General features: G+C 38.9%; 1 protein-coding gene across 1 annotated transcript; it reads left to right on the top strand.

The window, feature by feature from the left end:
* The first annotated feature begins 5,410 nt into the window (after positions 1-5,410).
* isca1 (iron-sulfur cluster assembly 1) lies at positions 5,411-10,954 on the top strand. Its single transcript, XM_088336484.1, has 4 exons — positions 5,411-5,639; positions 6,909-6,962; positions 7,096-7,201; positions 10,319-10,954. The coding sequence occupies exons 1-4, from the start codon at positions 5,559-5,561 to the stop codon at positions 10,465-10,467; spliced, it is 390 nt and encodes a 129-aa protein (XP_088192610.1). The 5' UTR covers positions 5,411-5,558; the 3' UTR covers positions 10,468-10,954.
* The last annotated feature ends 2,173 nt before the right edge of the window (positions 10,955-13,127 follow it).

Genomic DNA, 13,127 nt, shown 5'->3' with positions numbered 1-13,127 from the left:
TATCTTTTTTTCCCCCAAAAATCAATGATTGCTCTGAACCCAGCGAATGAAATATTCTTAGCAATTACCTTTTACACTAATAAGTTTCATAAAATAAAGTTAAAGGAAACAAATGGTGTTTTTTTTCTTTATCTGCTTGAAAAATAATCGGGGAAAGAAATACAGAAACAAAACCGACGTGGCAACCTTTTTCAAACTCTTTGTGGCACTAATGCGCATGCGTCGTGAATTCAATTGTTAAAAATGTACGAAAAGACCATCTGATTACTTTTAATTAATTGTACTTTTAACTGTAAAAACTATTATCTTGCATGTTTGTAAAATGTATACATGTTAATAATCATGTACTCTTATTTTGGAAATATGTTGCTTCTTTAAGTCTACAAAACACTACCTTGTAAATATTCACCTATTCATCCTAACATTAATCTTGTTGTTTTTTGTGTCTGGGTGCGTTAAATGCCTTGAATTATAAAATCAATTACCAATTTATCTTTGTATCATTTTTCATCTTATTTTTCCCTTTTAAGTCGTTCATTGCATGTTTAACAGAAAGCACCACGGCTAATCTCGTTTTAAATAACTCTTACTACGTTTTTATCAATTCATTCACAAGGGTCAGGTTGCCATCCTTTACTTTTTGAGTCCATATATTATTTTTCTAACAAATACAAAGCCCGATCGTTTTACTGCAAATTCATATATTTTTATGTCAACTTTCTCACTCATTCTGTTGTATTTACATGTTCATTATTTTAAACATTTTCGACGACTTCAGTCAAAATGCTATATTGAATTGCCGAAACAGAATTGGGCAAATACATGTAATGACATTGATTACATACCTATAATCCATCCATCCATTATCTGCACCGCTTATCCACAGTAGGGTCGCGGGGATGCTGGAGCCAATCCCAAGTATCTTCAAGCAGTGGGCAGGGGACACCCTGAACTGGTTGCCAGCCAGTTGCTAGGCACACAGAGACAGACAACTCACTCTCGATCACACGTAGGGACAATTTGGACCGTCCAATAAACCTGACATGCATGTTTTTGAAATGTGGAAAGAAACCGGAGTGCCAGTAGGAAACCCACGCAAGAACGGGGAGAATATGCAAACTCCACTCAGGACGGTTTGATCCCATGACCTCAGATCTGTGCCGCACATGTGTGCTGCCCCATACCTATAATAATTACCATAAACTATCTGAGAGACTATCTAACCAAAAATACCAAACAAAATCAATATCTGAATTTGGAAAAATAAAATAAAACAATGTAAATCTCAACTTAATTTATGGCTTCAACTGGACACAACTATTATTGAATGAATCTATTTGTCTAAAATGTAGAGTTTATCTAGATGTATCTAACCAGCATTCTCCTAAGCAATGTAATCAAATCTATCAACCTGCACTTTAACTTCTCATCTTATCTCATCTCATTAGCTGCACCGCTTATCCTCAGTAGGGTCGCGGGGGTGCTGGAGCCCATCTCAGCTATCTTCAGGCAGTGGGCAGGGGACACCCTGAACTGTAGCCAGCCAATCGCAGGGCACACAGGGACAGACAACTCGCTCGCTCATTCACACCTAGGGACAATTTGGACCGGCCAATCCACCTGAAATGCATGTCTTTGGAATGTGGGAGGAAACCAGAGTGCCCGGAGGAAACCCACGCAAGCACGGGGAGAACATACAAACTCCCTACAGGAAGTACGGTAGCTGGATTTGAACCCACAATGGAGGTTCCGAAGACCTTAGAACTGTGCCACACACGCGCTAACCACTGCGCGGCCGTGCTGCCCCACTTTAACTTTATTTAGAGAATTTTACCGCATTGCATAAAAAAAATAAGCCACATCGTCAAAGAAATAGATGAGGGTGGCCTGGCATTAGTATAAGTAAGCTAAGCGGCTGCAACCACTAGGGGTCCCCCAAGAGTCATTAACTTTTTGGGGGCCAACATTGTCCCCATTGTTATTTTGTTTGTCCACTCAAAACAACTCTACAGAAATACAACAAAAATATTACAACATAATTACAAAACGCAATATCAAAAAATAGTGCTTAAAAACAGGGACCTTATATATTATTTTGCTTTCATTCTGAAAATAAAAAATAGTGTAGAATTAATACAAAAATACTACTACAGTAATACTTTTTTCCAAAATACTACTACAGAATGATTTACTCCAAAATACTACAAAAAGGCAACTACAGTAATGTTACAAAACTACGAAAGAAATATGACAAAATACTAGTATGGAAATACAACAAAATTTCTACAAAAATACTACTAAAATACTGCTTTGGAAATCATACTTTTACAGAAATACAAAAAAATACCAATACATAATACCATGATATTAAAACTACTAGATAAATATTACTAAAATAATACTACTACAAGAGGTTGACAACAGAAATACTGTAAATTACACCTATGGTGATAGTACAAAAATTCTCCTATGAAAATATCACAAAAATACTACAAAAATAAAACTACAGTAACACTGTACTACAAAAATACTACAGATAGACAACAAACATTCTTATATGAAAATACTACAAAATACAATAAGAGATGTTAAAAAAAGATGTAAAAAAAGTACAAAAAAAACTAATACTACAATGAAATGATCTGTATTTATATAGCGCTTTTCAAGTCAATGACTTCCCAAAGCGCTTTACAATGTGCTTCACATTTCCCAATAGCGGCCGTGGAGCCATGTAAGGCGCTAACCTGCATATTGGGGGTATTATGTGAATGTGTAAAACTGGAGTGTCATGCCCAATTTCGTTGTCACAATATGTTAACCCATTTTGTAACAATGACAATAAAGGTATATTCTATTCTATTCTATTCTATTCTATTAGGGGTTCAGTGCCTTACCCAAGGACACTTCGACATGTACCACGGAGGAGCCGGGATTTGAACTGCGATCTCTTGATCCCAAGACGAGCGCTCTACCTCCTGAGCCACTGCCGCCCAAAATAATCATAAAACTGCTGTCGTAATACAAAAATACTCTGAAAATCCTACAGAGATATACAACAAAAAAATCTACTTTTGAAATCTCATCTCATCTCATTAGCTGCACCGCTTATCCTCAGTAGGGTCGCGGGGGTGCTGGAGCCCATCCCAGCAATCATCGGGCAGTGGGCAGGGGACACTCTGAACTGGTTGCCAGCTAATCGCAGGGCACACTGGGACAGACAACTCGCTCGCTCATTCACACCTAGGGACAATTTGTACCGGCCAATCCACCTGAAATGCATGTCTTTGGAATGTGGGAGGAAACCGGAGACCCACGCAAGCATGGGAGAACATACAAATTCCGCACAGTAAGTCCGGTAGCTGGATTTGAACACCCACACAGGAGGTTCCCAAGACCTTAGAACTGTGCCGCACACGCGCTAACCACTGCGCTGCTTTTTTTTAACTCGATTTAGCCACGTCTAAATTGAGACAAGTCTACTTGGGATAAAGTTATGCGTCAACCACAGAACCAACTCAACGTGGATACGTTAATAAGCATGTCTGCATATGTTCTAAGGTAAATCAAAATCACATTTGAAGCAACATATTGTCACTTTTCTTGAGAGAAATATAAAGTCGTTTATAAAGTGAACATCCCTAACATTAGACAGACGTTAGCTTACATTAGCTCTTCCCTAGGTTGTACATCACGTCACTTTGTTTATTCAGAGTTCAGTGGCCTTTTATGTGCTAGTTTTGTACTTTGATAATCATAAGTGAATGTTACCTGTTAACTTTTCGAGCATAGCTATCTAACTTACCTGTAAATAACTAAGATAAATATTGGCAACTATTATGCCGAATGATACAACGTAAATACTGTAGCACCAAAAGAACTAAGTTTATCACTCCTGATAGCCTAGTCGGTTGGTCGGTGGGTTTTGTCGGTTGGTTTTGTTGGTTGGTGGGTTCCCTTAACCACAAGGGTTGTAAGAGCACCATTTCCTTTGGTGTGTCTTGGGAAGGTACAGCCTGGTGGCACACATCCCTCTGCACGTGTACATTTGCATTACAGCTCAGAACTTTTTGCACTCCACAGCCTTGTTGTTGATGAGAAGTGGGGCATGGTTGGGCTGGTTTTTCCTGAAGTCGATAATGATCTCTTTAGTTTTGTCAACATTCAGGACCAGGCTGTTGCCTCTGCACCAGTCCACCAACTGCTCCACCTCCTCTCTGTAGGCCAGGTCGTTGTCGTCCCTGATGAGGCCCACCACTGTTGTGTCATCCGCAAACTTCACGATGTGGTTTGTAGCTGACCTGGGGACGCAGTCATGTGTCATCAGGGTGAACAGCAGGGGTCTCAGGACACATTCTTGGGGGGAGTCCGTGCTGAGGGTGATGACATCAGAGATGTTCTGACCAAGCCGCACTGACTGGGGTCTGTCAGTGAGGAAGTCCAGCAGCCAGTTCTGCAGGGGGGTGTTGAAGCCCAGGAGTCTCAGTTTGTTATTGTTACAGTGTTATTGTTCTGTTTACCTGACTTGTTTACCTGACGACACATTTTGCACATCTGGTTAGCTACTCCTCTTGCACTATTTGCGCTACTGTAAAATACTATACATAGCCATAGTTATTTAGTATATTATTAGCACTCAATACTACAACTCAATACAACATTTTATTTATATCTGTACATTCAAGGAAACTGTGCGGGTCAGATGTATCGACATTTCGTTCTGTATACACGTGTACTAGAATGACAATAAAGTAGATCTGAATCTGAATCTGATTGTCTACCAGGTGTTGTGGGATGATGGTGTTGAATGCTGAACTGAAGTCCAGGAACAGCATCTGCACATGGGTGTTCTTCTCCTCCAGGTGTGTCAGGCTCAGGTGAAGAGCAGAGGAGATGGCATCCGCGGTGGAGCGGTTTGTCCGGTAGGCAAACTGAAAGGGGTCGAGTAAGGAGGGGAGACTGGAGGTGCTCTTTAACCACTCTCTCAAAGCACTTCATTATGATGAGAGTCAGTGCACTTTATTACCTATGTGTGCAGTGTGTCTTAGCATTGTGTTTGATTTATTTTCTAGACACAGAGGCCTTAGAGAGACGCAGTTTCAATTCTCTGTTTTTGCTGCAGAATTGACAATAAAGCTGACTTTGACTTGGCTTAATATAACACATCATAATGCAAAGTTCAGGTCCTTTTGGTGACTTAAGATGATATGAGATCTTTCTGGGTCCCAAAAGTATCAATTGCCTCCTGTGAAATGTCTCCTCTTGAGACACTAGCTACAGCACTTCCTATAGTATGTCGAAAGATTGCGTAAAAGGGGCGGGGCTTAGCCATAGATCAAGTGCGTCATCGGTTAAAATGTCTTTCTATGACGTTACAAGGAAGGGAGTCCTTTTTTCACAACTTAAACTAAGCTTGTTTGTGTCAGTAACAATACAGTTTTTTTAATAGTAGAATGTCTTGGTTGATTAACAATAAATGTTAAAATAGATAAAACGTATTTCCCTGCGTCATCGAGTAGTGCGCATGCGTAAGTCATTGTTGTGATGTCCGCTTGATCAAGATGTCTGCCTCCATGGTACGAGCGACTGTTCGAGCGGTCAGTAAAAGAAAGATCCTTCCCTCTAGAGCTGCGTTAACTTTGGTAAGTCCTTAAAATATGTGCTTTCAAACTTGCACGATGAAGTTTGATCACCACAGGAAACTGTTATTCGTATCATTGTTTCGTAGCTAAGCTAAACTAGCAGGCGTCAGTGACGTAATGCAGAACAATACACAAATACGATGAGATCCTAAATAACGTTTTTATTTATTAGTTCAGCGTCTCTAAAAATGTTGAATTAATTACCTATCTGAACTTTCTGAATTATTTTTGGCAGATTTGCTATTAAGCTGTTTTGTAATCTAATTCCCAGGAGGTTGTCTAACTGTTTAGCTAATTAATTTCCAGCGCGTCATTTTTTTAACGACAAAAACTCAGCAATTCATCAGCTATTTGCAATAAATGCACTCTGTATTAATTACGTTAACGTAGATTACGTTTAAGTCATTATACGCCTTTTTTGCTACGAATGAGCCTTGCGCTTTCAATGCAAATTGGGGTGTTATTTAAACCAGTTTACTATTTTTTTGGAAAAATAAGACAAATTTCAGAGATTATTGTGTTTAAGGATTAGTTGTTATGATTTATTTGGTTGCGAGATAATAATTACAGCAAACTTTCTACCGAGGATTTAGTCCAAACATGGCCATTTCATTTAAATCGCAGAAGATTGACTTTTTTTGACAGCACAAGCCTGACAACAAACAGCTCTTATGTGTTTTCAATTGGCTTGGGGATTACAAAATTAAGCATTTATTTTTGGTCTCACCCACATTGTTTTTCATAAACTTGGTCTTATCTGACAAACTTAGCAGAGCACGGAAAAAGTTATACAAAAAATTGATTATGAAATTTTATGATGAAATATAATAAGTGTTAGTAAATTATGTCAGGTAATGCAGAAAAGTAACGAGTTTACGCCTCTGGGAATTATAACGTTGATTACAAATAAAAGTCAATCACTGCAAAAATTGGGTAATTCTGGTGATAAGCTGACACTCAGCATTTGTTCAATTCTAAAATGAAATGATGTGAAATGATGTGTCAAAATCTTTTAAGTATCGTAGATTCATTTGATAATCAAACAACAGGAAAATAATAATCAATCTGCATCATTAGCTAGGACAAGAATATTAAACTGTTCATTAAATATTTGCAAAGTTAGCAATATTAGCTTAAACATATCCAGCGGACAAAATTAATCGTGGCTTTGTGATAAAGTTGATAATGAATAATGTGTTGGGTCTTACATTTTCTTCTCTTAAATAAAAGGTCATATTATTCATTTCTGAATTATGATTGTGTTTCTAGACGCCATCTGCTGTGAACAAGATCCGATCCTTGTTGCAGGACAAGCCGGAATATGTGAGTAGAATTGTCTGTTTTATAAGAATTGTACGTCCAGTGAAATTATTTTTTTTCTTGAATTAGTAAGCAAGTGAAACTACCACTGAGAGGAAGACGCTGATACTGTGATTAAGTTTATTGTCTCTTCCAGATTGGTGTAAAAGTTGGGGTGAGAACACGTGGTTGCAATGGGCTTACATACACATTGGACTACACTAAACAGAAAGAAAACTGTGATGAGGAAGTGACGCAGGATGGTGAGTTGTCCTGTTTTAAATCATTTAGCACTTAAACAGAGATACGGTGGTTATACAGACGCTGCCCTACTTACGAACAAGATAGGTTCCGAACGATCGCTTGTAAGTTGAATTTGTTTGTAAGTTGCTTCAGTGCTTCATTTTGTATGTTTAAGGTTTATATAAGTATGTTTAGGGCTTGTATAAGTAACCTGTATTATTTTGTACTAAAAAAATAAACATTTCATAAAATAGCTCTATAAAGATAAATAAAGTTGAGTTGAACTTACTTTTGGAAGATGCGCCTCAAGAGTTAGGCAACTTCCTCCTCCGTAGTAAAAAAGCGATCCAACCATTTTTTTCAACCCCATCAAGCTTCCTTATTCCACTTTCGTTTCAAATGAAACACTCTCCTTTTCTTTACACTTTACACCAACCATAATAAGTAGATGCACAAGATATTAAACAATAAAAATGTCAGAGTTCTTAGCACGCTGGAGATACAGTACAGAATGTTTACACATGAACTAGGAAGAGGAAGCCGATTTCTTCTTCGGGGTGGATGCTGGGTGACCTCTCACAGCGCCACACGCCGATAGCGGCGGAAAGAAGCACTACAGTAATGCCCTCTGCTCGGAAAAATGTGCACACAATACAAAATCTTACTTACAGCAATGTCCGGATATTTTTCGACATCCCTAAAAAATGTTCGTTTCTACCGTTATCGTAAGTCAAATGGTCATAAGAAGGGGAGCGTCTGTATTCACAGGTATATATTCTTTAACTTCTAAGGAAAGTCATTTATATTAGGTACAGAGTTAAGATGGTAATATTCCTAGCCATATGTTCTTTATCCTCTCTGAAAACAGTCCCTTAGATTAGTTAGAGAGTTGAGATTGTAATATTACCAGGAATATATTCTTTATCCTCTCCAAAATACCATTATTTACAGAGTTACATTGGTAATATTTACAGGCATATATTCTAGAATGCTCTCAGAAACTGTGTCACATATATTGGGAATAGATCAAGTCTATAATGCTTCCATGAAATAATGGAGTGAGCTAATGGAACGTGCGCTTTATGAAATACGCATTTATGTGGCCTGTAATTGTCTTTGATTAGGAAGTTTAATCATGCCCAAAACCTCTTTAGGGCAAAGAATTCAGTCATGTATTTTTGTTGTTGCTATTTTCCTACTCAGTTCCTCATGCCCACCCCCAGAATTATTTAAGTACTGTGTCACATAGCAGTGTTTCTCAACCTTTTTCTAAGCAAGGCACTCTTTTTCATTTAAAGGAATCTCGAGGAATAGAGACAATAATAATATTGTTTTGGGTAGTGATGTGCTTCTCAAGTTGAATTCCTCAAGTAGCAATGTAGATGAGTGGTTCATAAACGCTGAGTCGATGCGTGTGTTTATGACATACAGAGTGTAGCACGTGACTGATTAAGGAAATGATTTGCTAGGTTTGAGTGTAGTTCGAAATAAAAGCAGCAAAGAAACTCTCTGGATTTCCTTTAACTTTGTCTGATTCCAAAAACTTTGGAAAACGTAAACTTATATTTTACCTCCTTATTTCTCATTTTCACTTGTTGCATCAGCACAAACATAGACAAAGCAGCATAGGAAAAAATCATGTTAAAACATTTAATTTATATGTACCATATTTTCCGCACTATAAGGCGCACCGGGTTATAGGGCGCACCCCGAAAAAATAGTTTTTGGTCCTATTTTTGACATACATAAGACGCACCGGATTATAATGCGCTACAGTGGGAACGTCGACAAAACAGTCAGATAGTTCAGTCAAACTTATTACCCCCTTAACATTCCCAAAGCTTGCAAAGACGCAAATACGTGTCGAGAACACGTGCGGATGCGGTGTCCGTACGATGTCACTCAAATGCATCGTTCCATCATTCGGAAGGTTAAAGTCTTGGGATTCAAGAAATGCCAACCATTCCTTAGTTTCTATTTTCTTTTTCGCCCGCAACTTTACTGTATATATGACAATAAACACTTGGAATTGAGTTTAATTTAAAAATCACAGAAACATCGAGTTCAGTCTGAAACAAGATACAGGGATAATATATATAGCCAGAGTAGTTCACCGAAGTCGTTGTGTTCATAATAATGTGCAGCCGTGGTCCTCTTATATCCATGAGTTTAGTAAATCCAGGAGAATAAAATATTTACAAATACAAAACAGTAAAAAAATGCTTTCTGTATGCCGTCAGCCACGTGCTATACGCATTCATCTTTTTCGGCCAATTGCAGGCTTTGTTTTGCCGTTTAAGCCAATGCCAGCCTGTAAATGATAAAAAGGATCCTCCCCTTGACCTCCCAATAACTTTAGCCAATAGTGATCCATTCAAATGATGATTGACACATTGGTTAGCCAATGAAACGCTGGTAAATAAATCCCAGCATACACCGCGGACTACTTGGCGTTCGGGGGGAAATCTAGTTGGCGGCTGCAGGTTAGTTGCAAGACTTTGCGAATTAATTTTGTTCCATAAAAAAGACGCACTGTATTATAAGGCGCATGGTCAGCTTTTGAAAAAAATAAAGGCTTTTAGGTGCGCCTTATAGTGCGGAAAATACGGTACATATTTTTTGTATTCAGAACAAGATTTACGCGTCACCATTTTTTTTGCATGCGCCAAGCCTGTTATACATTATTCTGTCTATGTGATGGCATAGTCGAGAAAATGAGTCAGCTTGAAGCCCCTTTGTGTATGTGTGAAGCATTTCCCTGCAGGGCGTCAAGTCACATTTATTTGTATAGCCCTTAATCACAAACATGTCTCAAAGGACTGCACAGGCAACAATTACACCATCCCCTGAACTGAAACTGACAAGAAATAAAGATAGTGAAGAGTGTGGTCCCTTCTCAAGGTTTATTGTCGTCATGCTGAGGTTTTTGAGTTTTTCCTTGCCCTCGTGTAGGTTTCAGATCAGCGTATGGTGTAATAATAGTCTGTAGTTTGCAATAATCTGTGGTCTGTGCAGCCCTTTGAGACACCTTGTGATAAAGGGCTATACAAATAAACATGACTTGACTTGACATGGTTTTTTGCTTTCCAATGGTACTCGGGTACCCTGTCATGTTTTTTTTTCCGTCCCTGCGGCAGGCGTGAAGGTGTTCATCGCCAAGAAAGCTCAGCTGACTCTGCTGGGTACTGAGATGGACTTTGTGGAGTCTAAACTCTCCAGCGAATTTATCTTCAACAACCCCAACATCAAGGGCACGTGTGGGTGCGGCGAGAGCTTCAACATCTGAGCGTGATCCATCTTCTCAAACAACGTCCCGTCCAAAACCAACAAACAAAAGGAAAAAAACACTCCACGTGGACCATGGAGCCAGTCTATTCACCACTGCAGATTATACGCACTAACGCACACGTGCCCGTGAAGCATCAGCATATTGCTTTTTGTTGCAATCACAACCCTCGGTTCAATTTTTTCCAACTTCTGACTTGTTTCAATATTTTCTGGACTTTGCATCTCGGATTTCGCTGAGTGTGTTTTCATTCTAGTGGCCGTCTACTGTTTTAGCAATACGTACATTGTACATTTCCGAGAAGATTAATGGCGGGTGTTAAGTCTGTGTCAAAAGCAAAATGCAACAGAAGTGTCTTGAAACCTGCTTTATTAATTTGTATAGTCTTTATAAAAGAGTAAAACATTATTTATCGCTGTGTAAATATATAAAAAGTGTGAATGAAGATAGAACCACATAAGCGCACAATAAAGTAATGTACAAAGCCTGTGTGTGTGTTTCATGTGTGAGTAATTGTAAGTGCAGTATTCCCTCTCCCTTTCAATGTTCGACACTCACTCCCCATGGGCCTCGCAGATTTTTTTCTATTTTGGTTTAGTGAATTTTTTTTGCGTACATTGTGGAATGTCAAGGTGTGCCAGTACATTTAAACCATTTGGAAAATTTCCTTCTGTTTCCTGGACGCTGATTGAAGCTATTGACAAATGAATAACCACCTAAAAATGCCATTTACTAGCCTTCAGATCAGGTAGCCAAAACAAACGACATAATAAGAATACACATTTTCACACTTAACATTCGACATTCAATGAATAAGAAGCATTATTTATAATTGAATCAATGTCCCTCACCAAAATCAAAGTACTGTGCTGGTTCTCTATCCCTTTTTCTGTTCTGTCTGTTTGAACATTAACTTACACTACATATGGATGGATGCAATTGTTGCATCCACTACATATAGACTAGCATTTTCACCGTGGGGGCAGAAAAAAAAGTCCACAAACACACTCTGCCCACCCAAAGAAAACTATGTAGTAATGATGGCAGAGTGAAAGTAAATGAAAAAAAAAAACAAAAAGGGGAAATAAAAGAAGAAAAATGAAAAAGCTGTGAAAAAGGAGACAAAATAACAAGAACAGCGATAAAGAAAAGGAAAAAGAGGAAAAGGCAAGAAAAAAGAAAAAACTATGGAAAATGAAACCAAATAAGAAAAAATGGTTTGCACAAAATAAGAAGGAAAAGTGTGTTTTGGACACTTCGAGTCTCCGTTGTTTGCCTTCTTTTTGTATTTTTTCGCACTCGTATTTAGTTGCAATACACACTGTCTCTTTAAACCAGGGGTGGGCAAACTACAGAGGGTGGGGTAGATGCAGCCTATCAGGCTTTTAAATCCAGCCCAACGAACGAAAATAGTCAAGTATAATGACAATATATAATAGTAAAAATAAAAAATTAAAGTTTTTTTTGTGTGCCAGCTTTGTCCCCATTGTCCTGTTGCGTTTCTACTACCAAAATACTACAGAAAAACAAAAATACTAAAAAACATAAAATTTAGTGCATACAAACAGGGACCTAATGTATTGTTTTGCTTTCATCCTAAAAACGAAAAATAAAACTATGGAAATACTAAAAAATACCACTATTGTAATACTATAACACAGAAATACTACCACTGAAATATTACTAAAATGTCAGGACCAGAACAGAGACAGGGCCCACTTGCGTTGCGTTTCTCACAAGTTTTATTGGAAGAAAGAGAAAGGGTTGCGCCCACGATCTGGTGATTGCTGGACGCAGGTCGCTCTGAACGCGGAAGTGGATCTTCCGTGGCGAGCGATGGCGGTGTCAGGAACGTAAAAACGGGTCAGTAGCTGGGACAGGAAAGCAAAAACGTGGTCGGGGTCGTAAGCGAGTCGTAAGCCAGGAAAGGAGAGTAGACGTGGTCAGGATCAAAAACGTGTCGAAGCCGGGGGACAGACGGGAGCAAAAAAACAGGTGGGAATCAGGGTCGAAAAAGGCTTGCCTCGTGTTAACTGAGGTTTGCAGACGGACTGACAAAAGGGGACAGATAGGAGTCGGTATGAATAGGGACAGGGAGCCAATCAGAGTCCGAGGCAGTTGGCGCCAAAGGAGCGGGCACAGGTGATTCACATTGGTAATCATGACACTTAAATAGTACTACAAAAATACTAGTAAAGTAATGCTATAATACCAAACGACTACTACAGAAATACTTTAAAAATACTGTTGTAATAAAACTACTATGATACTACAAAAATACTAAATATCAAATTAAGCACTTAAAACAGTGACGTAATATCAGTATATTATTTTGCTTTAATTGTGCGTGTTTCAAAACCAATTTGATTGGACTAATCATCCATCCATTATCTGTACCGCTTATCCTCAGTAGGGTCGCGGGGGTCTCTGGAGCCCATCCCAGATATTTTCGGGCACTGGGCAGGGGACACCCTGAACTGGTTGCCAGCCAGTTGCGGGGCACACATAGACAGACAACTCACTCGCTCATTCACACCAAGGGACAACTTGGACCGGCCAATTAACCTGACATGCATGTTTTTGGAATGTGGGAGAAAACTGGAGTGCCCGGAGGAAACCAACGCAAGCACAGGGAGAACATGCAAACTCCACACAGAAAG

This window comes from Urocampus carinirostris, chromosome 5, assembly GCF_059441175.1.
Source record: "Urocampus carinirostris isolate Australia breed hairy pipefish chromosome 5, RoL_Ucar_1.0, whole genome shotgun sequence".
In the NCBI taxonomy this organism is placed as follows: Eukaryota; Metazoa; Chordata; class Actinopteri; order Syngnathiformes; family Syngnathidae; genus Urocampus; species Urocampus carinirostris.
The sequence above is the reverse complement of the archived record's forward strand: the minus strand, read 5'-3'. Positions and strand labels throughout refer to the sequence as shown.